The sequence below is a fragment of the Esox lucius genome, chromosome 15 (genome assembly GCF_011004845.1).
Source record: "Esox lucius isolate fEsoLuc1 chromosome 15, fEsoLuc1.pri, whole genome shotgun sequence".
Taxonomy (NCBI): Eukaryota; Metazoa; Chordata; class Actinopteri; order Esociformes; family Esocidae; genus Esox; species Esox lucius.
Window position 1 is genome coordinate 10,736,215 of NC_047583.1, and position 23,610 is coordinate 10,759,824.

The 23,610-nt window shown below is 45.0% G+C and overlaps 2 protein-coding genes across 8 annotated transcripts in view; both read right to left on the reverse strand.

Annotated features, from left to right (window-relative positions):
- Positions 1–2,954, reverse strand: part of LOC105015775 (zinc finger DHHC-type palmitoyltransferase 14) — a 55,902-nt gene extending 52,948 nt beyond the window's left edge. Inside the window, exons 1-2 of one of the 5 annotated variants that reach the window (XM_010879174.4) lie at positions 2,579–2,954; positions 1,275–1,585 (exon numbers count right to left, since the gene is read on the reverse strand). In XM_010879174.4, the coding sequence (XP_010877476.1) occupies positions 1,275–1,519 (245 nt within the window). In that variant the 5' untranslated portion in view covers positions 1,520–1,585; positions 2,579–2,954. Of the gene's footprint in view, positions 1–1,274; positions 1,586–2,083; positions 2,364–2,395 lie in introns of those variants that run through there. The other 4 variants (XM_010879173.4, XM_010879172.4, XM_010879176.4 and 1 more) reach the window with 4 other exon arrangements.
- A 6,319-nt stretch (positions 2,955–9,273) lies between these two features.
- The window catches only part of LOC105015777 (AT-rich interactive domain-containing protein 1B), a 173,113-nt gene continuing 158,776 nt past the window's right edge, over positions 9,274–23,610 (reverse strand). For all 3 annotated transcript variants that reach the window (XM_010879178.4, XM_020054096.3, XM_010879177.4), the window contains 13 exons: positions 23,014–23,129; positions 21,112–21,215; positions 18,640–18,792; positions 18,293–18,502; positions 17,871–18,075; positions 14,402–14,540; positions 14,104–14,282; positions 13,319–13,451; positions 13,104–13,223; positions 12,937–12,994; positions 12,062–12,839; positions 11,821–11,951; positions 9,274–11,516 (listed from right to left, as the gene is read on the reverse strand). In XM_010879178.4, the coding sequence (XP_010877480.3) occupies positions 9,627–11,516; positions 11,821–11,951; positions 12,062–12,839; positions 12,937–12,994; positions 13,104–13,223; positions 13,319–13,451; positions 14,104–14,282; positions 14,402–14,540; positions 17,871–18,075; positions 18,293–18,502; positions 18,640–18,792; positions 21,112–21,215; positions 23,014–23,129 (4,216 nt within the window). In that variant the 3' untranslated portion in view covers positions 9,274–9,626. The remainder of the gene's footprint in view (positions 11,517–11,820; positions 11,952–12,061; positions 12,840–12,936; positions 12,995–13,103; positions 13,224–13,318; positions 13,452–14,103; positions 14,283–14,401; positions 14,541–17,870; positions 18,076–18,292; positions 18,503–18,639; positions 18,793–21,111; positions 21,216–23,013; positions 23,130–23,610) is intronic.

Here is a 23,610-nt window from a genome sequence, read left to right on the forward strand (position 1 = left end):
CAAATATGTATCATGTGTGGACCAGCAATGGGGATGTGTCCAGAATAAATAGTCTTATGAAACAAATGAACGTTTGCCAAGGACTAACCACCTTGGGCGTATGCAGCCTACATGCAAGGACTAGTTTCATAGTTTGCATTAATTTAACCACACACCTTAGTGACGATGCCAGGCATAGTAGAGCAGACACCTGTCCAGAAGAAAACTGTGTTGCCATAACTAAGAACTCAAGCATGATTTCAGTAACTAAGAATTATGCATTAGAGTTAAGACATTGATTGCTGAGACACTTCCTTAAACAATAAAGCTGACTGAATGAAAAGGTTTAAACACTAGAAAAGGAAATTGGGTCATTCAGGTGGAGTTTATTTAAAATTTGTAGTTGTCCTCTGCTTCCTTCCCTTTTCCTAAAAATCTTTAACAGATGTATCGCATTAGAATTTAGATTACACAATGCGTTTTAAGAGGACATGCTATTCATCCCCTGAATTGCCAAAAAGTGACTTTTTTCAAATCCTCTTACAGTCACAATCAGGGAGTGTGTTTGGATTTCTAGACTGGCTCAGAAAGAACCCCATTAGAGGAATCCAAAATACAATCGTGGAATATCTTCCAAAATTCAGAAGATGGGCTCAAAATATATTTCTAAATATTACTTTCTCCCCAAGAGTAACCACACTTTAGGCCTGGCATTTTTTATGTTAAACCCCTCAGCCAACTCTTAGGCACTAGGATGGCTCAAGGTGAAAGAGTACCTTGAGGGGGAGTGAGCAAGAGTCTCACCCGCACACAGACTGACACTGGCTGATCAACACTGAGAGGTGGGTCCATAAACCATGGCTCCTTGTAAGCCACGTAAAGCTTGACTTCATATATAGAGTGTTAACACAAGTACAGTAACTTAAATATGCTCTATTTTAGATATCTCCACCAAATAGGCACACAAAATATTGTCTTATTGTTGAATGTCACTGTATTTAGTACCATGTATCCTGTGGAGTTACTGGTAGGTGTTTCTGATGGAATTGGCCTAGCAGAGCCCAAGATGATATTAAATCCAACTATTTTTTTGCTGCCACCCCTCCAAATCAAAATCAAACAAGGAAGCCATGTTTTGACTTTATCTCAAACGTCTGATCCATGCCTGCCTGTCCAGCTAATCAGCCCTGCAATCAGGCAGCATGCGGCTGCAGACCACAAGTGGAATATATTGGTGGAAAAAAAAAAAAGAAAAAGAAAAGTTAAATCATAAGTGAAAACGTTTATTTACTTACTCAAAACTGAAGAAGAGCCCGCTTGTGACAAGAATGAGGACAAGGGTGAGGTAGAAGACACCTGTCTGCCTGGCCATCATGATCCTCCCATCACAGTAAAATTTATTCCGCCCAGGGAAGGCTTGCCACTTCCTCCTCTTGGGGGTCCTCTTCTTGAATGGAGTCTCCATTGGAGTCGAGCTGCGAGTGCTGATCTGGCTGTATTCGCAGTCTCGCATAGGCTCAGCCACCCCGAGATGCAGCATTAACGGTCACTCAGTGAGACCCCCCCCCCCCCCCAGAGTAGAAGCAGTCCAGGGCCAGGAAGGTCGCTGTAAAGAAAGCAACAGCTCTGTGTGATGTTTCTGGAAAGAAAGTTAGATCTGTGCACAGTGTAGCAAACTCCTTTAGTTGTTATGCCAGAGAGACAACGAATAGGAGTTGGCATATTAGAGGGACATATTCACCAATGTTTAGCCAATGATGTGTTAAATGTATCTATAAAGGTGAGCTTGCTACCACTATAAAGTATAACTCTTTTACCCACTACGATTTTATGGGACTGGGTGAGTTTATGTATTGTACCTAAATAAACAAATACTTTTCCAGAATGTTAACCAGACCTACCTGGCTACTTATCAGTCCAGATATTATACAGTACCACCCATAGCTACTCTTAGTTATGTACCTAGTGAGGTTACTGTACTGTAGTCAGGTTTGGAAGTTGTCAAACTAAGATAACTAGCCGCTAGCAAGCACTAGCTGGCCAAGTGAACTAGTTAGAGTAACTACACAACATTACAGAAAAATTGTTTAGGAACGTATGTTACCTGAACATAATCAGCAATATTATTTCCCTATCGGCTAATGTACAGAACAACGTTAGCTAGCCATCTACCGTTAAGTTATCTCGAAGTAAACTAACAACAAAAAAGAACATTCAGCAAAGTAACGTTACTCATACATAGCTAGTCTGCTAGGCTATCGTAAGACTACTCGCCAGGCTGTATTGAAACTCGGTGGGCAAACTTCTGAGTGTTGTTTCCCTTCCTGTGAGCCAACACCCGTTTTCATTCAGAGTGCATTACGGACATCTCCGGCGTCATACTATCGCAGAAACGGAATCCGTGCAGTTCACCCACCCCTCTCGACAGCTCACCGAAGAAAGTCGACTGCTGGCAACGCCACTTTTCCGCTCTCGTTATCCGGGTTTGCCGTAGACTAACCTAGCTAACGTTGACAGTAAACAGCAGTCGAAACCACTAACATCCTTCCTCTCCGAATTATAAAAAAGACAAAAGGCTTAGAACTGGTATGAAAATTACCAAACGCTTCATTTATGAAAAGTCAAATAGGCTGGGTCATCGGTCCCACGCCACACTACTTCAGTTCACTGCAGTATACAGAGCAACTGATTTTCAGACAAGCTCCTCCATCCTGGCTGGTCTTCGTGCACAAGGCGCTGGTCGACCTTGCGCGCGGTACAAAATATCAGAATACCACTTGTAGGTTTAATTTCCATCGAAACATTTCAGAAATGTTGGGATATTCCGAACATACTCAATCGCCTGCACCACGAAAAGTTGCACCATTCCCGGACAGGTTGCTGAAACATCGGTATCTCCCTTTTAGCTAGCTATATTCCCTAGATATCATTCACACTGCTGCCACCCTCACGTTGTGGTGCTCATTGCAACTTGCAAACAACAACATTCTACGTACACTACCAAAGATAATTCAGTATTGAGATAGGCAGAATCTTTCTGCAATAAAAACACCCGGTCACGCGTTAGGTATGTAAGAACCATGCGCAAAAGACTTAATCGAGTCTTAATGGTCGTTTCACGTATTTGCAATCCATAAAAGCACAAGCATTCCTTTGATATTAAGTGTTTTTTTTCACACAAAAATAACCGTGTGATTTTTTTGTCTATTTCACATGGTTATAGTAATGACAGTTGTAGCTACATAGGACATTGGTGGTAATATACATTTCGAGAAAATTAAGGACGAATGTTTTACTATTCCCACTGGTTTGTGCAACCACAATCCCCTGTCTGGTCGGTCTAGTCCACTTAGAGTTCCCGGAAGGATTGCCATATTGTGCCTCTGTGTTTGGAATCTCTGTAAAAACCTATTTTCTTAGCTCCTCCTCTTGTTGTGCAACATGAATTATGGGGATTGTAGTAAGTACATTCACGTAATAACATACATGTAATCACATTCATGTAATTACTATAAAATAACACAATAAAATAAATAACATAGATTCATTAATATAAAAAATCTCAGATAACTTATGAAAAGGATGTTCTGTTAAATCCTGACATCAAGGGTACTAGGTTCTGATCACAGTGGCTATTATTGTTTTTCTATTCTTTCTAGCACTGATACTGTTTTTATTGTATTTCTTGCACTGCCTAGTACTACTTCATTAAGATGTACTTAGTACTGCTGAGTTGAATGGTTGTCCCACCTGGCAATCTTAAAATCAATTAATTATCTGTAAGTTGCCCCAGTTGAGAGCGTCTGCTAGCTAAATGACTGAAATGTAAATAGTTCATCAACAGGGAATAAGGCCCAAAGGCTGTCCAGATAAGATGTCATATGGACATGCCCCCTAATGCCAGCAAAACAAAAGTCTGATCATGTTGTCAGTGATCGCCAGTGATCGTTTGAAAGCCTGACATCTGTAATGTTGTCTGATGTTTTGATACTAAACTAAGAGAACTGACTTTTCACAAGTCAGAGTTTTCCCTTTTTCTCAGTTACTAGTTGTCTTGAAAGCACTGACATCATAACTAGGGGATTTTTGGTTTTCCCTAGCTGTTTTGAATGTGATTTTTGGTATTGGTAAAAATATGTAATTTTCTTGGCTCCTTTGCTCCCTTGACTCCTTGTTCCACCTTCGCACCACAGTTGTCCTCCAAATCCATCTAAACAATGCCTTCCAGCTTGATTCACCCTGTCACTCCCATGCAGTTCTACATCCCCTTGTTCATTCACTGTTTCTAACATATTGGTTTAGAGTCACTGCATACCGTATCTGAGTCATTGGGTCATACAGCACCTGCATATAAATAAGGCTCTTAGCTCTCAGGTATACTGCCTTCAGTTGTATCTCTGTCAGACTAAGATTAAGATAGCCAAAAGAACACAGACACTGGACAGAGGAAGATTGGAAAAAAGTGTTTTGAACAGACATATCAAAAAGTTTAAGGTGTTGGATCACAAAGAACATTTGTAAGATGCTGACCAAATGAAAGATGCTAGAGGAGTGCTTAACACCATCTGTCAAACATGGTGAAGGTAATGTGATGGTCTACGAGTGCTTTGGTGGTGGTAAAGTGGGAGATTTGTACAGGGTAAAAGGGATCTTGGAAAAAAGAAAGGTGTCCCCGGTGCAAAATCCATATCCACTGTAAATCAACAGTGATTACTTGTATCTCCAACTGTATATAAATTAAATGAATAATGGGACATAATATCTGTCTGCAACAGGGAGTTACATTGCCATCCAATTAATCGAAAAGGATGTTTCCCAAAATTACCAAAGTTCTACTTCCTCCTGCCGGAATCGAACCCACAACATCAGGCAGTAATAGCACACTTCTCTACAAACTGAGCTACTGTCAATAAATGTTAGGATGAATATAAATGGATTTGATATGGAGGATACAGGGGGCATGGATCGTGCTAGCCACCAATCAGCAAATTCTGTGTCCCATGAATTGACAGTTAATTTTCCAAAAATGACTAATACTGTTTTGTGTCTCTTTCTCATTAACACATTCACCAGTTTCCTTTCATTTTCCAGAGAGAAAGTCTTTGCCATCATATTAATGGAAAGGAATCTACAAAATAAACTAAACTTATACTGAGCAACAGAAGGGTTCATATTAAAAGACCACTGCAAATTCAACGCTTCTGTTCCTCACTCAAAATGTTCCTTTTTAACTTTTTTGGAAAGGAAAGAAAAAGGTGCAGTAGTCTCTTAATGTTTTCTGTATGCCGAGGGACATGAATCTAGCTAAGCAGTAAAGTATGGTTCACTTTGGCAAAATCGTGGCACAGAAAAAACATTCAGGCAAGTTCAATGGCTCATAGCGTCCATCCTTTTTGAGATACAATCTTGTCAACACTTGAGTTCAACAACAGAGGTACCTCAATGCAATATACCTGTGATGATGTACTGTATGTCACACAAGCTCTTGTACAGAGATAGACATTTAGGGGAGTCTACATCAACATCAGTAAGAATTGGTAGAAAAAACATAGAAAATGGTCCAAAATGCATGTCAATAATTTTACATGTTGTTCTGTGCTGTGTTGATATATTTGGCAAATGTGGTAAGGAGTACAGAATTAGCTCACTGTAGGAAAATAATCCAGTCTATGTTGACTGGGGTCTGATGTGGCCCACTGCTAAAGCCTCTCAGCGCTGCTGGCAGCTTTCATTTTAAAGTGTTTTTCTCTAATTGATGCTTTGGGCACAAATACAATGATCGGACAAATCAACAACACTATTTGGATTTGAGTTATCAGTAAAGAAAAATCCTGGGCGATGACTTTAATTTATGTGTATGAAGCCTTTTTGTCAATGTCATGACGTTATCTCTTTCGTCTAGTCTGAAAACAGCACCAGGCTTATTCAGAATCTGTCTTGGCCTTTCTCCTGGTATATTCTGATACACAGGATACAGGGAAAGGTAAGACCATCTTACAAAATTATGATCAGTGCCGTGACCATGCAATCCATTCAGTATAGTATTGTGAGTTTTGAAACATGACTTGAGGTCAATCGTTCTCTGTCATCTGCATTACTTAAAATGATCTAAATGCCTACCGTTTGACATTCTTGTGTTGTGTGATAGTAGGCAGGTTATAGTGTTTGAATGAAATACTATGACTCATTTTGGATACCTTAGTTCAGAATGAACAACAAGGCCCAGATGATGTTAGAACGTGGGTAGTTGGACTGTAAATGTAATTCAATTCAGCTGTGGTTGTGTCGGTGGCTCAATGTGAGTCCACCAAAGCAGCAAGCCTCCCACACAGAGCTGCTTTTAAGTGGCTGACTCATAGCTCTGACAGCCCACACTGCTGCTGGTTTGGCTCCTTTACTCCCACAAGCCTCCCACCACTAACCAATACTATAGGTGAGTGAGGGTTGGGTAAAGGGGTTTGGACAGTTTCAACGATAGAATGTGTGTGTGTTTGCCCATGTTTGTGCACGCGTGCGCTTTTGCATGTGCCTGGCTGTTAAATATCTGTGAAAGGGGGATTATTTCTTTACAAAAGATTAATCCAAGTAGGGAAGGCAGTTTAATATTATTTTCTTCCGTTGTGATAAGGACTGGTGGGTGCAGATCACCAATCACAAATGTTGAGTATGTGCTCATATTGCCTCTGGTTTCAAAATCACCTCAGTGATAGAACTCAGGCTATTGATGAGGTCATTTTCAAGAATCAGAATTGGTGAAGTTGGTGAAGCTAAAGAATAAAAGTTTATAGAATCAAATCATGTCTATCAAATCAGCATAGAAAGGAAATTGTGCAAGCCACTTTTGAGTCCCTGCTACATGATGGTGATGTGGTATATAAAGTGCATTTGGAAAGTATTCAGACTCCTCTCTCGTTTTCTAGCAAATCTATTGAAAAAAAAAGTAATTTCACATTTAAATATATATATTAATAATATATTACTCACTCAGTACGTGCGACTAACTCAGGTGAAGTATCTTTGGCAGAGATCATTGCCTTGTGTCATAGGTATGACGCTAAAAGCTGGGCTCATTTTTGGAGTTTCTCTCATTATTTTCTGCAGATTTTCTCAAGCTCTGTGGCGTTGGATGGGGAACATTGCTGCACAACCATTTCTAGAGGTGTTCAATTGGGTTCAAGTCCGGGCTCTGGCTGGGCCGTTCACAGACTTGTCCCCAAGACATTCCTGTGTTGTCTGGGCTGTGTTCTTGAGGTTGTTGCCCCAGTCTGAGGTCATGATCACTCTGGAGGTTTTCAACTAGGATCTGTCTTTACTTTTCTCTGTTCATCTTTCCATCAATCCTGACCAGTCTCCCAAACCCTGCCAATAAAAAACATTATGCTGCCGCCACCGTGTTTCACAGTATATAGACAGGTGTGTGCCTTTCCAAATCACGTCAACTCAGGTGAATTTACTCAAACAGGTTGTACAAACACCTCAAGGATTATCAATGGAAACAGGATGCGCAAATTTGTTGTCATAGCAAATAGTGTGAAAATGTATGTCAATGTGATATATATTTTTAAATAAAATTGCTAAAATCTGTTTTTAATTTGTCATTATGGGATATTGTTTGGAGATTGATTAGGAAAAAAACAATTGAATCCAATTTAGTATGCATGCCTCAGCGTTTATACTGAAAACTCTATAAGTCTATATAATTCACTATTTTACGATTAATTCCTGGTGCAAATTTTAGCACACATCACTGACTTTTCTATACTTAATTTAGCTGGGACTCCCTGAAACCTAACTTCCTGTCTAACCTTTCCAATTAGTTGGAACTTCTGTTATCAAACAAATATGCTCCCAAGACTGGCTATGCCTTGAGATGGCATTTGTGTATTTGCTTGTATGCTGTCCCCAGAGCAATATTTCAAGACAGTTTGAACAATGTTTTTCTGCATTGTGGGGCAATCATTTTTATTCTTCGGCAGGCATGATGGCTCCCCAATGAAATTGTATATAGAAATTATGAAAAATAAGAGAAAACTCAATGTCTAGAGAATGCACTGGAATTGTGTAAATTGTACATTAGTTCAACAATTGTATTGTCTTTAAAATGTTACATGCTAATCAACACATATAAACATGAACATCTGTCAGTTTGCAGGGTCGCTTTACAAGTAGGATTAAGAAAACAGCAGTGATCGTATATATTTCTTTGTGTGCGTGTGTTTTTTTAATTTAGAAACAAGGTTTTGTAAGATTTCTGAACACAATGCAACCTTGGTGCTAACAATAGTCAATGAACATTTTATTACTGACAGTTGGAACATAGAGTATAAAGATGTATATCGAGCCCAAGATAGTATTCGAGTCAAAAGAAAAAAGACAACATTTACAATAAGTTGTCAGAGCTTGTATGTTTAGTGGGTTCTTTTCTTAGTTTTATTTTTGAACTACATTTTCTTGTCTTAAAAATATGCTCATTTACAAGAATGGAGGACATAAAAGAAACAAAGTATGTTCACAAGTCTTCTGTAACCTCAGCTAGTTATCCCTGACTCTGGCATGTCCACAGTTGATCACCAATGATTGTTTTGATCAGCTTGAATCTATAGTACAATGCGGACAATACCTTTATACATACATGTACCTCCAAGTTCAAATATGCGACCCCAATAACAAAAGATGTATAATAACAGTAACAAATCATACCAATAATAAAAGTAGTTGTTGTAATATTCGGAAAACTCCCTTTGTCGTAACAGCATTTTTGATAGTGAATGTGAAGAATCAACCAAACAAGTGAAGGTGCGTCCAATGTACAACAGTCTATATACATAGCGCCAACTTGGGATAGAAAGGAAACCAAACAAACATAATACAAGTGCTTAAGATACTGTTCTTTCTTGAAAGTTGACTTGTGGCTGTAGTAGAAATGATTGACAACAATAAAGCAAACATTTGACACTGTTGATTCAGGACCATCCTTTTCTCATTTTTCTGATTGGCTTATGCAACACTGCCTACTCATGGTCAAAATCACATATTGCAAGTGTTAAAAAAAAAATCATTTTTTGTCTCAACAGACAACTTGCACTAGGCCTATTGCACAATTTCTCCAGCAAAACATTAACATTTTGTGTAAAGTCAGTGTTCTCTTTTTCTGAAAGTGTGGCAAGTTAAGTTTTATCTACAATATTTCTCACAATTTAAATAAATCTGATCTTCATAAACAAAACAAAACACACTGTAAATACAGATATGAATATTTATAAAATTCCGAAACATTTTAAAAGAGAAAAATAAAATGAAAGAATCCTCTCAAAAATCTGGCACCAATTTTGGGTAAACAAAAAAAAACAAAGGAAAACCAAATGTCTCTAAACAATATATATTTAAAAACAACAGTATGTATTCAATATTTGTATTAAAATCATCTTTCAAATCCCAAAACCAAAGTGTCAATGGGGGAAGAGGAGATATATATATATACATACATACACACACACAAACATACATATATACACCGACATTTATATATTCATATATAAATTAAAAAAAATCTTCAGTTTCCTTTAAATAAAAATATAAAACCACAGAATAACATTTTCACCTCATCACTCTGTTTATGTTTTGGCTCAGGTCCACCCATCGTCCTGTCATAATTTCTTAACAAACTGAAAGAGTATGTCACACACGATGCTGGCCACCCCCGGGTTAAGCGCAGAGGAGATGGAGATGTCCAGGAGGCGGCCCTCGTACAGGACAAACTCTGGCCTGTTCTCCTCCACCTTGGCCATGGCCAACAGAGCCTTGGCAGCCCGACACATCATGCTAACGCTGGGGGGCTCCATGCGTGGGTGGTGGGCCATGTGCATCAGGCTGTGGGGGTTCTGCTGGTACTGGGCCATGCTCAGCCCATCCTCCAGGAAGCCCATGAGGTTACCCACGCTGCTCTTCTGTACGGCGATGGCGCGCGCCGTCGTGGAGTCCCCCTGCGCCAGGTTGGACAGGGTGGCCACGGCCATCTCGCGGTACACCTGGTTCTTCCGCTGGCCGACGTAGCGCACCAGGGTGGCGTAGAGCTTCTCCTGGCGGCTGAATGGCGGCGTGGCCAGCAGCAGGTCCACGTTGTTGTCCTGGATGCTCAGCTTGCACAGGCACTCCAGCACCAGCCTCTGCGGGGTGAGGGGGCAGTGGGGCGGCGCCGAGGGAAATGGGTCCTGGGCCTCAGCAGAGGGACACACCATCCAGTGGAGCAGCCCATCCAGGACCGGCAGGCAGATGGTCTCAGGGTAGAGGGACAGGTCCAGCTGGCCAGAGATGTTAGCCAGAGTGACCAAGGTGTTCTCCCTGAGTGTGGCAAGACAGTCCCACCACCACTGGTCTTTACTGCAGGCCAGGCCCGGCTCCTCCTCCCTCTGGTAGCTGGGGGACGTCCGCTTCCTCTCTGGGTGCTGGTGGTGGAGCAGCAACAATCTGCCCAGGATCAGCACCAGGCCTGGGTGACGGGACATGTCTAGGTCGTTCCCAGGGATGAAGGAGAGGCTGCGGATGATGTTGGAAACACAGAGGCAGCGTTTGGCTAGGGAGTCCTGCCAGGGAGAGGCAGTGGAGAGAGGAGACTCATCCAGACAGCGAGGCTCGTCCTCCAGCAGGGTAATGTGCGTGTGGCCTCCACCCTGGTGCAGCCTGAAGGGGTATGTAGGGGCGGAGTGCGTGGGGTAGCCCTCTGAAAGAACCCCGAGGCGGGCACACAGTATATCATCTATAGTGGCGGTTATAGCTTTCCCTGTTGCCTCTTCCTCCTTCTGGGTCTGTGACTCACTCTCGTTATTCAAACTGGCACACGCCTCTTCCTCTCCCCCAGTCCCGTCAGGATGCTCTCCCCTGCGCTCAAAATGGGTCTGGATGTGGGCAGTGGAATCCCCCCCACCTGCCTGCCAGTGGAGCAGTCCACTGGTGAACTCTGTCACATGACCCAGATGCTCTGTCTTGTCCTCAATCAGGTCCTCTTTGTGCAGGATCTTAATGGGAAACTTGTCATACTTGCTGGCTTGTTGTGGCCTTGGCTCTGAATGAGACAGATCTGGAGAGTCTTCCTTCCTTTCAGCGGGGTTTTTACTCTCTGTTGTCTTTTCACTCTCTCCTTCCTCTTTTTCTTTCCCTCCCACCTCTTCTTCCTCTGCCTCGTCTTTCTTTACCTTCACCTCGGCTTCAGACTGCTCCTTTGTTCCCTCAGGGGCTGATTCCACTGCACAAGTGGGTGATGCTATGCTGACGGCTTCCATTTCCTCTGTGATGTCAACAGGTTTCTCCTCCCGCTTCTCGATCTCCTTCTCCAGCTCTGGCACCTGCTCAGGATCCGGTTGGCTGATGTCACAGTCCATATCGGTGTCAGAGGTCAGCTCTTCGTTTTGGTCACTGACTGCAGGCCCAAGGAGTGTCTTCTGACCGATGGAGCCTATTTCATATTCCTCAAGGATGCCGAAGATCTCCATCACACAGTGTCTGAAGTACTCCACTATCAGCTCTAGGAAGCCTGGCAACTGGAGACAGAAAACAAGAGTCGTCATACCATCTTCTGTTTTGAAGGGCTTTAGCATCTCTTTCCCAGCACAAAATGTACTATGTTTAAAGAAATATATTTCCACAGTAAGGTTGAAATAACATTTATGATAATGCTCTTTTTTGGAAGTGTTTAAAAAAATACCAGGAATTTAGATGCAGAGTGTATTCAAATAGAGGCGTGGGTTTGTGTTTGGGTGGAGAACTACTAAGAATGACTTCATTTAATCATTTCAGATTGACAACACTGAGTCCTGACAACAGAAGAGTAGTGTGTGTGGTTACCTGTGCCAGGCTAAAAGAGGCCACAGTGCTGTCATCATACAGCAGAATATTGATGGTGTCCAGAGCCCACGTACTCTCACCCAAAAGACCTGACTTCAGAGACATCATCACACGCCATGCCTCGGGAGTTCCTGTGGAGAACACAGAGGTTTGAGGAGAGAGGGTTGTAATACCTCTCACAGATATCAAGACATAATCACAGGGCCTAGTTTACAAGAAATTAAAAGGACTGGAGACTTACCAGTGTCCTTTGAGGTCATTTTGCGACGGGACCTGAGAATTGGCATGGTGGCCTCCACAGATCCAAGAGGGTAGTTGAGATCTCTCCGCAAGTTCGGCGGTACCTGGCCTGGGTGCCCACCCTGGCCTGGCATGGGCATACCCGGTTTGCCCGGCATCTTCATGGAGCCCATAAAGGCAGCTTTGCTGGGGGACATGCGTGCCTCCATGGAGCGCTGGAAGGAGCCCGGGCTGGGGGCTCTGGGCAGGTGGTTGGCCATGGAAGTGGAGGTCTGGTAGGCCGAAGTGGGCTGGCGGGAAGACATGGGCGTCATACCACCTGACATATAGGACGACTGGCGATGACCTGCGTGGCCCAGCCACTGACCGTCCTGGATGGGTCGGCCCTCCGTATCGTCCCCTCGGCCCGTAGGACCGTACGGCAGTCCCTGGGACGGCGCCCCTTGTCTGTTAGAGTACTGGTAACCCATGTCTGTCCTGGATGGCCACATGTTGTTCCCCGGGGGTCCTTCCACCCCGTTATTGGGGGGTGGTGCCCCACTCATCATCTGGGGGCCCATGGGATGCTGACCCTGGCCCGACGCCTGCATGCGCTCCCGGCTGTACGGCGATGGGTAGGGAAACTGGCTCTGCATGGGCCTCCTCTCCGGCCCGGCGTAACCGGCGCTGTACTGGTTGTACATGTCGGGCTGCTGGCCGCCGTACTGCATTCCGTACATGTCTCCGTCGAGCCTCTTGCTGGGTGGCCCGTACATCCCCTCCATGGGTCGCTTGTAGCCCTGCGAACAACCCGAGATGGAAGACTGTGAAAACCCAACCGACAGTACTGAGGCGTCATGAGGAGCGTCCTCGGAGGAGCGTGTCTGTGTCTCTCACCTGTTGATGTGGGTACACGCCATACGCCATGCCATGGTACTGCCCGTAGCCCTCGTGTCTAAGAATGGGAAAGGGAAGTAACACAGGTCAGTCAATATGTGATAGGTAAAAAAAATAAAAAGAAGAGGGACGTTTCTGGACGCCAAGGAGCGCCCGGTGCTCCTCACCTCTGCTGGGAGGGGTATCTGTTGGGAGAGTATATGCTGCCCTCGCTGTTGGAAGGGCCCATGTTGCTCTGGCTCCCAGGGGGGCCCATGTTCCCCTCCATCCCCATCACATGGTCCGGTCTGAAACACACACACACACACACAGTTTTCACAGAAGCCTAAACCCTAAATTGGTTTCCGAAACAATGCCTGAGCAGTTCGGAGCCTCTGCTCACCTCCTGTCGTAGCCCGATCCGTATGGGTACTGGGAGCGCTGTCCCATGCCCATGCCGGATGGAGGCCGGCCAAACACCTCCTGGATACCGCCGCTGGGCATCTGGCCTGGCATGTAGGGCTCCCCTCCTGCTACTGTGGAGAGAGGCCAGAAAACATTAGCAATGTATGCTAGATGTGTAGTTTCACAGCTTCATCCACTAGGTGGCGAGAGTCTCTCACTAATAATCTTTTAACTCCTGCAGACCCTGCAGTGTGCTGCTAGCCAAGCTAATGGTTTTATTCACTCAGGAGCCATTCTAAACACCATAGCATCCTATACTCTCAGAGCCGAAACAACTAAACAGCGTAAAGGCAAAAAAAAAAACTGTAGAAAAGACGGAGAAAGTTTACACTGGGACTTCATTGACATCTGAGAGTCTAAAAAATAAAAGATTCTGTGACAAACAGCCTCGGTGTTACGGTAAAACACAGGCATCTGACCCGCTTTGTAAAGTCAGCCTGTCAGGCATGGTCATGCGCTTCAGACGGGCGCCCAACCACAATAAGCACTCAACGACAACCACAGGAAAAAGTGCCAATGGATCGCACTGCTGGAGACCCATGCAGGCTGTAAAACATCACTCGAATATTTACTAAAAAACAAGGGCCTCTTCAGGCGGGTGTGGCTATCTTCAGAGGAAGCAGCGGGAGACAACACTCTGCCAGCGCCTTGCGGGTGAAACTCCTCCTCTTGTTGCTGCGTACTTTAAGGTGGAACCTGTGCCAGGGTCCAAGGTCTGCTCACCCTTCCTCATGCCAGCGAAGGGGTCCTTTTCATACTGCATCCTCATCATCATGTCAGGGGGCATGTGGACCCCCTGCTGGTACGCCCCCCCAGGGCCCCCCGGGGGAAGGGAGTTCCGCTTCTGGAAGGCGGGGTCGTTCACATCCGAGAACGGGTCCTGAACACTCACCATATTGTTCCTAGAGACAGGGGAGGGTAGGGTTGGGGGGAGGGGGGGGGGGGGTCGGGGGTTAACTGACCATATAAAGGGGTACACACACGCACGGGCACGCGAGCAGGAAACAGTTATGGTTTGTACCTGCCGGCTGGGATGGGCGGCACCTGTCCCTGGGGTGGGGTGGCCGGGGTCGGTGGCTTCAGGTCACCTGACAGCTCTGCCGCAGAGCTGCTGCCTGACGACTGGGGGGTCTGGGGGCCCTGCAGGGACCCTGAGTTAGCTGTTAGCGGGAGGGAAACAAACAGTTGGCCATAAATGAATAAGGAATGTCCCGTGGAGTGCATTAAAAACAGTATTAAGGAACACTTTCACACTGCCAGCCTAAGCCATCTAGCTTTAAACCTAATTTACTGTAGCCCAGGGTGGTCCCGCTTTCTAATCCCTTGCCTCCGGATCTCATGTACTGCTGTAGCATGGGTTTCAATCCAGCCCACTCAGCCCATTCAGCAAAATCACTCTCTTCTATATTCCACACTCAAATAAAGCATACAAATGCCTAAGCTGCCTATTTTAATTGACTGAGAACTCATTTTCACGCACAGTAACGACTTGGCGAGTAATTGAGGTTAAATGCCTTGGTCAGGGACTGAAGGACAGACCTTTTACCTTGTCGGCATGTGGCTTTGACGCAGAAACCTTTCAGTTACCGGTCAGATCCTCTAACCGCAAGGCATGTGTGACCTTGAGAAAGGATCTCAACCCTAATTAGACCTATAAGTCCCTTAAAAGCAGGTCTGTTAAATGACCAAAACGTGGATACAAATTCCTGCTCCTGTTTGCAGTGTTTCATCCATAACATGAGCCCAGTGCCTGCTGACAGTACAGAGGGAACACAGGGACTGCTACAGAGGGGCCAGGGAGGATGAGGAGGAGGAAGATGAGGAGGAAGAGAGAGGGAAACAGGGAAAAAAGGCCTCTATGGGAATAGCTCATTGGAGAGAACAGTGTGGAACTTGCTGAAAGTCGCTTTGGAGAGCTTTTTTTTTGCAGCTTTTTGAAAATAGTTTTCCATTTTAGGCAACTCGGTGAGGGGTTCATTTGGAGGTGGGCCGAAGGGGACAGCCCTACTACAACATGCAAAACCAGAAGGAAAAAAACTTGACACATCAACATAAAAGTTGACAGTTAAGCATTCATGACATCTCCCTAGATCTTCTTTCCCAGGATGGGAAGCGGATTCTATCTGGTGTGATGCCGCAGCAACTGTGCAAGATAGAAGCGGCAAAGTATTGTCGAATGGCGCTGAAGCGCAATATCAAGTGTGTATGATCTGTACTTGTGTAACTCACTAAAGCGCTTGCAATGCCAGGGTAGTGGGTTCTGTTCCCACCGAGGGCTTTAGGAAAACTAATGCATAACTACTGTCAGCCACAGTGGCTAACAACATCCGATTGTTCGTTTCATTGTAAAACAGGAAACACCTGTGTTGAATGTGTTAACATAATGTTAGGTGTGGTCATGATTATCACAATAAACCCTTTAAAAAAAAACATTTTTGAAAATGGACGCCTGTCTCAAATAGAAGCCGATAAGCACTGGTTGTTGTTCAGTGATCGCAAATAAAGGCCTGGACTATTCATTTATGTTGTTTAGTGTACTGTAATGGGCCCTCGTCACAGGTCCGGAGAGAAAGCAGCCTGCCGTACCGATAAACTGACCTCACTTCACCTGCAACACAGGTTAAGTTGACAACAAGAGATGAAGCTAGTTTCATACCATATTTATGACACATAAATCATATGATGCCGTGACTATGAATATTTCAGTGCCTATGACAGCAGGTCTGTTAAAACGCTACGTAACACCACACCGGGTAACCCAGGAAAAACCCCACCAAGCAAAAGCTGGAATTGGCATGTATGAAGTAGGAATGAAGGAAAACAGCTAGTTGTAGCAGAAAGAGAGGGTACATCTGTGAATCCTAATGAGCGTTTAGGGTAGCAGCTCCTCTGAAACAGCCTTCATGGCCTTTCTCTGCCCTGCACGCCTCCAACAGGAATAAAGAATGGCTTTAAAAATTCATACTAATTCTGAATTATTCAAAATACCCCCTGCCTCCACATCAATTCAGAGCGAGAGGAGGGCGGTAAGGGGGAAAGAAAGGGAGGCTGAACTAAGGTCTGTGCTTTGCAGTGGGACTAGTAGAGGACACGGGAGTGGAGGGCTGTGGGGCAGCGTAAAGGGAGACGAAGGGGTCTGCTCTTTAGCCAGGGGCCGGACACAACATGGACTCATTCAGAAACATAAACAATACATTCCAGGGTAACTGGACATTAACAGCATCATATCTCCCATGATCAGATGCTGCAGGCGGACGGGCAAACAGCCAGGAAGAACAACAAAGGGACATGCATGGAGGAAGGCAGACAGACAGCGCAGTCAAGGAGCAGACAGGCAGAAGGACAGACAACACAGGCACAGAGACAGAAAAGAGGGAGGGGTCATTTACACAGTTTGACCTCTAGGGCCCTCTACATATAGAAAGAGAGAGAGAATTGACAAGGAAGGAGAGGGACAGAGGTATGTGTGTAAAGGTTGATGACATAAGAAACAAATCGCTGGCTCACTGGTGTGTGTGTGTGTGTGTGTGTGTGTGTGTGTGTGTGTGTGTGGCTTGGTGTGTGAGAGAGTGTGTGAACAGAGGTTGACTGGAGGTCAGTGTTGTTTATATACATGACTCCACCCTCATTAATCATTCTCAGGGGGAATCCCCCTCACCCCCCCATCACCCCCACATGGCTGCTCAACAGTTCTCCCTATCCTGTGACATCATCGCCTGGCTGTCAGCTATATATAGCGAAAGTCAGTGGAGCAGGCAGTTATTCACCTGGGAGATAAATGTATCAGAGGACAGGAAGATTTAGATAGTGTGGATGAGGTAGAAAAGTAGATGGTGGTTTGTTAGATTTAGATGGAGGTTATGGAAACTGCTCAGGACCTCAGATGTTACATTCATTTTATTTATATTTCAGCATTCAGTATGTTTCATTTCAGAATATGTTTGATTTCCGTTTTGTTTTTCACAAGATTTTCCACTTAAATGTCCATTGACTAGACGCACTGATCTGGCTCAAAATGAAAATACATCCTGTCAGAAGGTTGGTTATATGTATGTGTGTGTGTGTGCGTGTACGATCTGAAGGTAGATCCACATCTCCACACCCTAAAAGAAGCAATCTGCTGTGATTCAGACAGGTGAGGTGTTGTTGTTCTGGCATAGAGGTATAATCAAAGATTACCTTCCATAACCTTCCTAACACTGTAATCATATCGATCCATATCAAGACATTTCTGTGGTGATAATATCAAGAGAAGCTGAGTAATTGTATGTTTTTCACGTTGTTCAAGCGGCTGTTCCAAGACACAGAACCAGTCCACAAAAAAGAAACACATTCTCCCCTCTAGATAAACTGTCCTGCTGCTTTGGAGACAGCTCAGTACAGTTTACTCTGATCCCAAAAACCTCAGTCTTCCAAAGACATTCCAACATTTCGGTCTACACCACATCATCATCCTCCTCATCTTCACCCCCAGCAGTACCGGTCCTCACCAGGAGAGGGTGGCTGCACCTTGGCCTGCTTCCTGCCGTCCCCACCACCGTTGCTGTCCGATGGCTGGTCCTCTCCTCGCTCCATCTTACACTCGTAGGCGAACAGGTAGTGGATGTACTGCTTCTTCAGAGAACTGGCAGAGTTGCTGGAGGTGCCAACACTCAGACTGGTGGACAGCTCACGCCACTTCTTGTTCTTGTTCACCTGCAGGGGACAGAGGACGATGGGATCAGGGGATGAAGACACATTGAGCAGAGCGGCATGTTGGTGGCTGTATGTCAGAGGTTTAAACCGCTAGACAGTTGCTCCGCCCCACTTCAAAGCTATGGAGGTATCTCGATGGGACTAATTGACCGCTGTTAGTAGTATAGTACATCAGTTCCTGGTTTACTTGAGAAAAACACAATATCAATTTTCTCACCATTGCCAACCCCCCTATCTCCCTTACAGCCAGGTAAAGTCTGAAGAGGTCCAATGGCTTCTTGCCCACGGCGGGAAGTTGGGGAACCGGGGTAGCCCTCTCCTCCATGAAGGACAGGTACCTGTCCACCCAGACACGTCTCTCCAGTTCCCCGCCCAGGTCATACAGGCTTGTGATTGGCTCGTTAGTCACGGTCGATGAGTTCAGCTTCTGAGTTGGGTTAGATGGACAGGACATTGAATTAGCTCTGCCCTTGCAAACCGACAGCACTAACTGCACGCGTGATCACGAAAAAAGGTCAACACGATGATGAAGTAGATCTGGTTGAAAAGTAAGGAGGCACAAACTGGGCTGGATGGAGTCTTGGGCCAAACGGGGCTGCTGATACTGTCACTGTCATCCCTGTCATGGTAGGAGGAGAGGCTGGCTGGGCTGGGGGATAGTGGGGAGGGGACCGCTATGGAACCAGGGGTGGTGGGCTGGGATACACTGTACCCATCCTGTAACACAGAGAGGGACAGACACAGAGGCAGAGAGAGAGAGTCAGTGAGACAGAGACAGACAGAGAGCAAGACAGAGAGGCAGAGAGAGACAGACAGAGGCAGAGAGAGAGAGACAGTGAGAGAGAGACAGACAGAGAGCGAGACAGAGACGCAGAGAGAGCGAGACAGAGAGAGGCAAACAAAAAGCAGTGACCAATGTCTGCGATATAGACAGCTTCACATTATTGCCCTGTTCTTTCAGTTCTTTCTGTTCTCTCCATTTCCATACTTTCATCCCAAACCAGACTGGGTGAATATAAAGTGAGACCTCTTGTGAACAGCCGTGCACCTTAGAAACACTCAACAAACCGGACAGAGAGAGTGAGAGTGAAGGAAAGATATCAGAAGAGACAGAAGGAAAGACAAGGAGAAAGAGAGAAAAGACAGAGAGAGAGAAGGAAAGACCTAAGGAGAAAGAGAGAAAAGACAGAGAGAGAAGGAAAGACAAAAGGAGAAAGAGATAGAGAGAAAGAGAAAGAAAGACATCACAAGAGAAAGAGTCCTGACTGTTCAGAATGCAGGGAACAAGTGTTCCAGCTCGGTGTATAGGTTTGTGTTAGAGCGTTTCAGTGACAGATTGCATGTCAGCAGAACCTTTCAGTGCTCTCTCTCTGCCTTTCTATATCCCCCATCTCTCTCACCTACTCCTCCTCTCCATCCCCCATCTCTCTCACCTACTCCTCCTCTCTATTCCCCATCTCTCTCACCTACTCCTCCTCTCTATCCCCCATCTCTCTCACCTACTCCTCCTCTCTATCCCCCATCTCTCTCACCTACTCCTCCTCTCTATCCCCCATCTCTCTCACCTACTCCTTCTCTATATCCCCCATCACTCTCACCTACTCCTCTCTATCCCCCATCTCTCTCACCTACTCCTCCTCTCTATCCCCCATCTCTCTCTCACCTACTCCTCTCTATCCCCCCCATCTCTCTCACCTACTCCTTCTCTCTATTCCCCATCTCTCTCTCTTCTACTCCTTCTCTCTATTCCCCATCACTCTCACCTACTCCTCTCTATCCCCCATCTCTCTCACCTACTCCTTCTCTCTATTCCCCATCTCTCTCTCACCTACTCCTCTCTATCCCCCCCATCTCTCTCACCTACTCCTTCTCTATATCCCCCATCTCTCTCTCTTCTACTCCTTCTCTCTATTCCCCATCACTCTCACCTACTCCTTCTCTCTATCCCCCATCTCTCTCTCACCTACTCCTTCTCTCTATTCCCCATATCTCTCTCTTCTACTCCTTCTCTCTATTCCCCATCACTTTCACCTACTCCTTCTCTCTATCCCCCATCTCTCTCTCACCTACTCCTTCTCTCTATTCCCCATCTCTCTCTCTTCTACTCCTTCTCTCTATTCCCCATCTCTCTCACCTACTCCTTCTCTCTATTCCCCATCTCTCTCTCTTCTACTCCTTCTCTCTATTCCCCATCTCTCTCACCTACTCCTTCTCTCTATTCCCCATCTCTCTCTCACCTACTCCTCTCTATCCCCCCATCTCTCTCACCTACTCCTTCTCTCTATTCCCCATCTCCCTCTCACCTACTCCTTCTCTCTATTCCCCATCTCTCTCTCACCTACTCCTTCTCTCTATTCCCCATCTCTCTCTCTTCTACTCCTTCTCTCTATTCCCCATCTCTCTCTCTCTCCCTCTCTCCCAGTTTGTCAGAGCAGGCCTTGCTACTACAGCAGTACAAACATATAGTAAGAGCTCTTGGGGTCTTCACACAGCTTTGACTGCCTTCAATAATTTAACACCCACCACTATTATCAGCAAAGACAGGCATTTTCTCAAAAATGGTGGGGGGGGAACAAAAGGAAGGAATGGAAACAGGCAAAGAGCAAAGCTGTTGCCGAGCTGAATTTGGGAGAAGTGAAAAGTCAGCAATATGGTAGGCTGGGCTGTTGAGAGGAGTGAAAGTACAGTGTATGTTTGTGCGTGTTTACATGTGTGTGTGTGTGTGAGGGTTGGTGGGTGTATGCAAGTGTGTGTACGTGTGTGCACAGATGTGTGAGTGGCCAAACACTCCCTATTCAGCTATAGCAGCAAAAACATCAACAAGGAGCAGAGCTGAAGGCAAAAAACAAAGCGCAAAAAATATTCTTAAGTGTACATCATGTGCATCATGTTAAACAAATCATGTCCAGAAAAGAAAAGGACAATTCTGCTTGCCATGCTGAGGCAGCATCACATGCCTTTGGGTCATTAGCGTTTCAAGAAGAGAAAGTTTCATAGAAGGATGAAGTGAGAGAGGTAGAGAGAAAGAGAGAGTACCTTGGGCTTTGGAGGATCATTGGTGTGCATGGTCTCTTCCTTGCCATCAGTTTTTTGCTTCCCCTCCTGAGTCATAATGGCCTCTCCAGCCATCCTCATGGCTCCTTCACAGAGAACAAATATAGTGGGACACAATTAACAAAGAGTTCACACACTTCAAAAACTTGTCTGTGCGCTTGCAACACCTTGAAACATGCTGTGCAAATGAGCGTTGACATGCTCTTCTCATGCGGGAGGAGCAGTCTTGGCAAAGCATATATGAGGAATAAAGAGGGTATTAGTCTTTGTCGCTGTAGCCAGTGTACAACAACTTGTCTGGGCAACAGGCACAAACAGAGCCCCAGGCCAAAACACAATCCTGGACAATGGAGAAAAGTATTATAGAAATGTCTGTTTCTCTGGGCAGATTAAACACGTCCTCTTCATGTCCAAGGACCTCTTTCAAGAATGTCTGTTTCTCTGGGCAGATGAATCAAGTACTCTTCATGTCCAAGGTCCTCTTTCAGGAATGTCTGTTTCTCTGGGCAGATGAAACATGTCCTTTCATGTCATAGGTCCTCTTTCAGGAATGTCTGTTTCTCTTTTCAGAATAATCACATCCTCTTCATGTCCAAGGTCCTCTTTTGGGAATGTCTGTTTCTATGGGCAGATAAATCACATCCTCTTCATGTCCAAGGTCCTCTTTCAGGAATGTCTGTTTCTATGGGCAGATAAATCACATCCTCTTCATGTCCAAGGTCCTCTTTCAGGAATGTTGTCTCAAAAGGAATGAAGTCAAAATACAAATTTAGAAATGTTCAATGAAATACTAATATGATCTGTTGGCCTTGCTGACAAAATATCTTCAGTTTCCATGCCACACTGAACAGGTCACTTAAAACACTGTTCCCTTACATTATTGAAGTATCCCAGAGCGTAAAGATTCAATTCAACTTCTTACAAACGTAAATCCTTTTTTGAAACCAATAAGATCTTGAAGACTACTTCTTGAAGGGTGGACTAAATGAATATTTTCCTGTTGAGAAGAACATGTCCCTACATGCAGAGTCCCAAGGTTTGTCCCTTTATTTTACTTCTCAGCACTATGTAAAACTAATAGCTTTCACCAACCCCAGGGGCAGCCGAGATGAGTTTTAAGAAGCGTGTCACTCTAATTCATTTGAAGTCTTCCAAATGTCATGCAGGCTGATATTTAGTTTTGTAAAGATACGCAGAAAGCTATTTTCATTTAGAGCCTGGCATTCTCTGTGGTGCGTTTAACACAATGCAAAGGGGTGAAGGGCATGAGGGAGCCGATGACAGGGGCACAACGCATTCATCTGTTCTCAGGAGGGGCAACCGAACAAGATAAAACACCAGAACAGAACTGTATGCTGGAAAATAACCATCTTCAGAACAATCACTCTCTCTCTCTCTCTGTCTCTCTCCATCTCCTTCTGCCTTCCTGTCTCTTTTTTCAATTCTTCTCTCTCTTGCTCTCTATCAATCGTTTGTTTTATCAATCAGTCTCTCGTCTTCCCTTGTTGGAAGAAGAAAAGAGAGGGATTCTCTTCTAAAGAAAGCAACACAACAGACAGGTTCAGACATTGGCTTAAATCTGTTGCTGTTTGAATCATTTCCTAAAACACTAATCCGAGGGGTCTTGGCCAACTGGCATAACGTTACTGCCTGATTGATTTTGATAGCTTTAAAGTGAGCAGAACGCTGGCAACCCTCCTAACCTTCTGTTATAGATTAATAAAAAACGCCACAGCAGATTGGTTTGTTGTAGTTTAGATACTGCTATGAGACACTTGTTGAAGTCTGTCAAACTGAAGGCTATAGAACTGTCAGTTTCATTTATAACTCTTTCAGATATTTTTGGACTGGTGGCTAGTTGCATACCTCCTGTGTAGGTCTTACCTGAGGCTGGCATGTTGTAGGGTGGGGCCGGTATCGAGCCCATGCCAGAGCTGTTGGCTGGTGACTGATTGTAGGGGGCCGTCAGGTTTACACCAGGGCCTGTGTAGCTGCTCTGCCTGGGACACAGAGGGAAACAACAGTCTGGTTGGAGAACAAAGACGGAACATGCATACTTGGAGTGAAACAAGTTGGATGTTGACAGTGTAGTAGAAAAGACTGCAATAACTACATTAACCGTGGACCTGAAAATGGTAGCGCAGACTCATTTCCTTATGAACACAGTATCTCTATAAGCAGGTGTGTGTGTAAGCAACAGCAGAACAGAAAGTTCAACAATCTCGTCCCTCCTTTCCTTACCCCCCCCTCTCCTTCCTCCCATCACTCCCTCCCTCCCTCCTCTACTTACCCTTCACCCCCCCCCCCCCCAAAGTAATAATTTAACTAATTAAGGTGTGCTTCTGGAAAGGATCATGTTATTTGTTGCCATAGCAACGGCTGAAATCAATCCTGTGCTTTCTCATTGGCGTGTGGCATCGCGGCATGTTAGAGGGCTTATCACAAACCTGCTGATCCATCCCTACTCTGTACAGGCCGTGT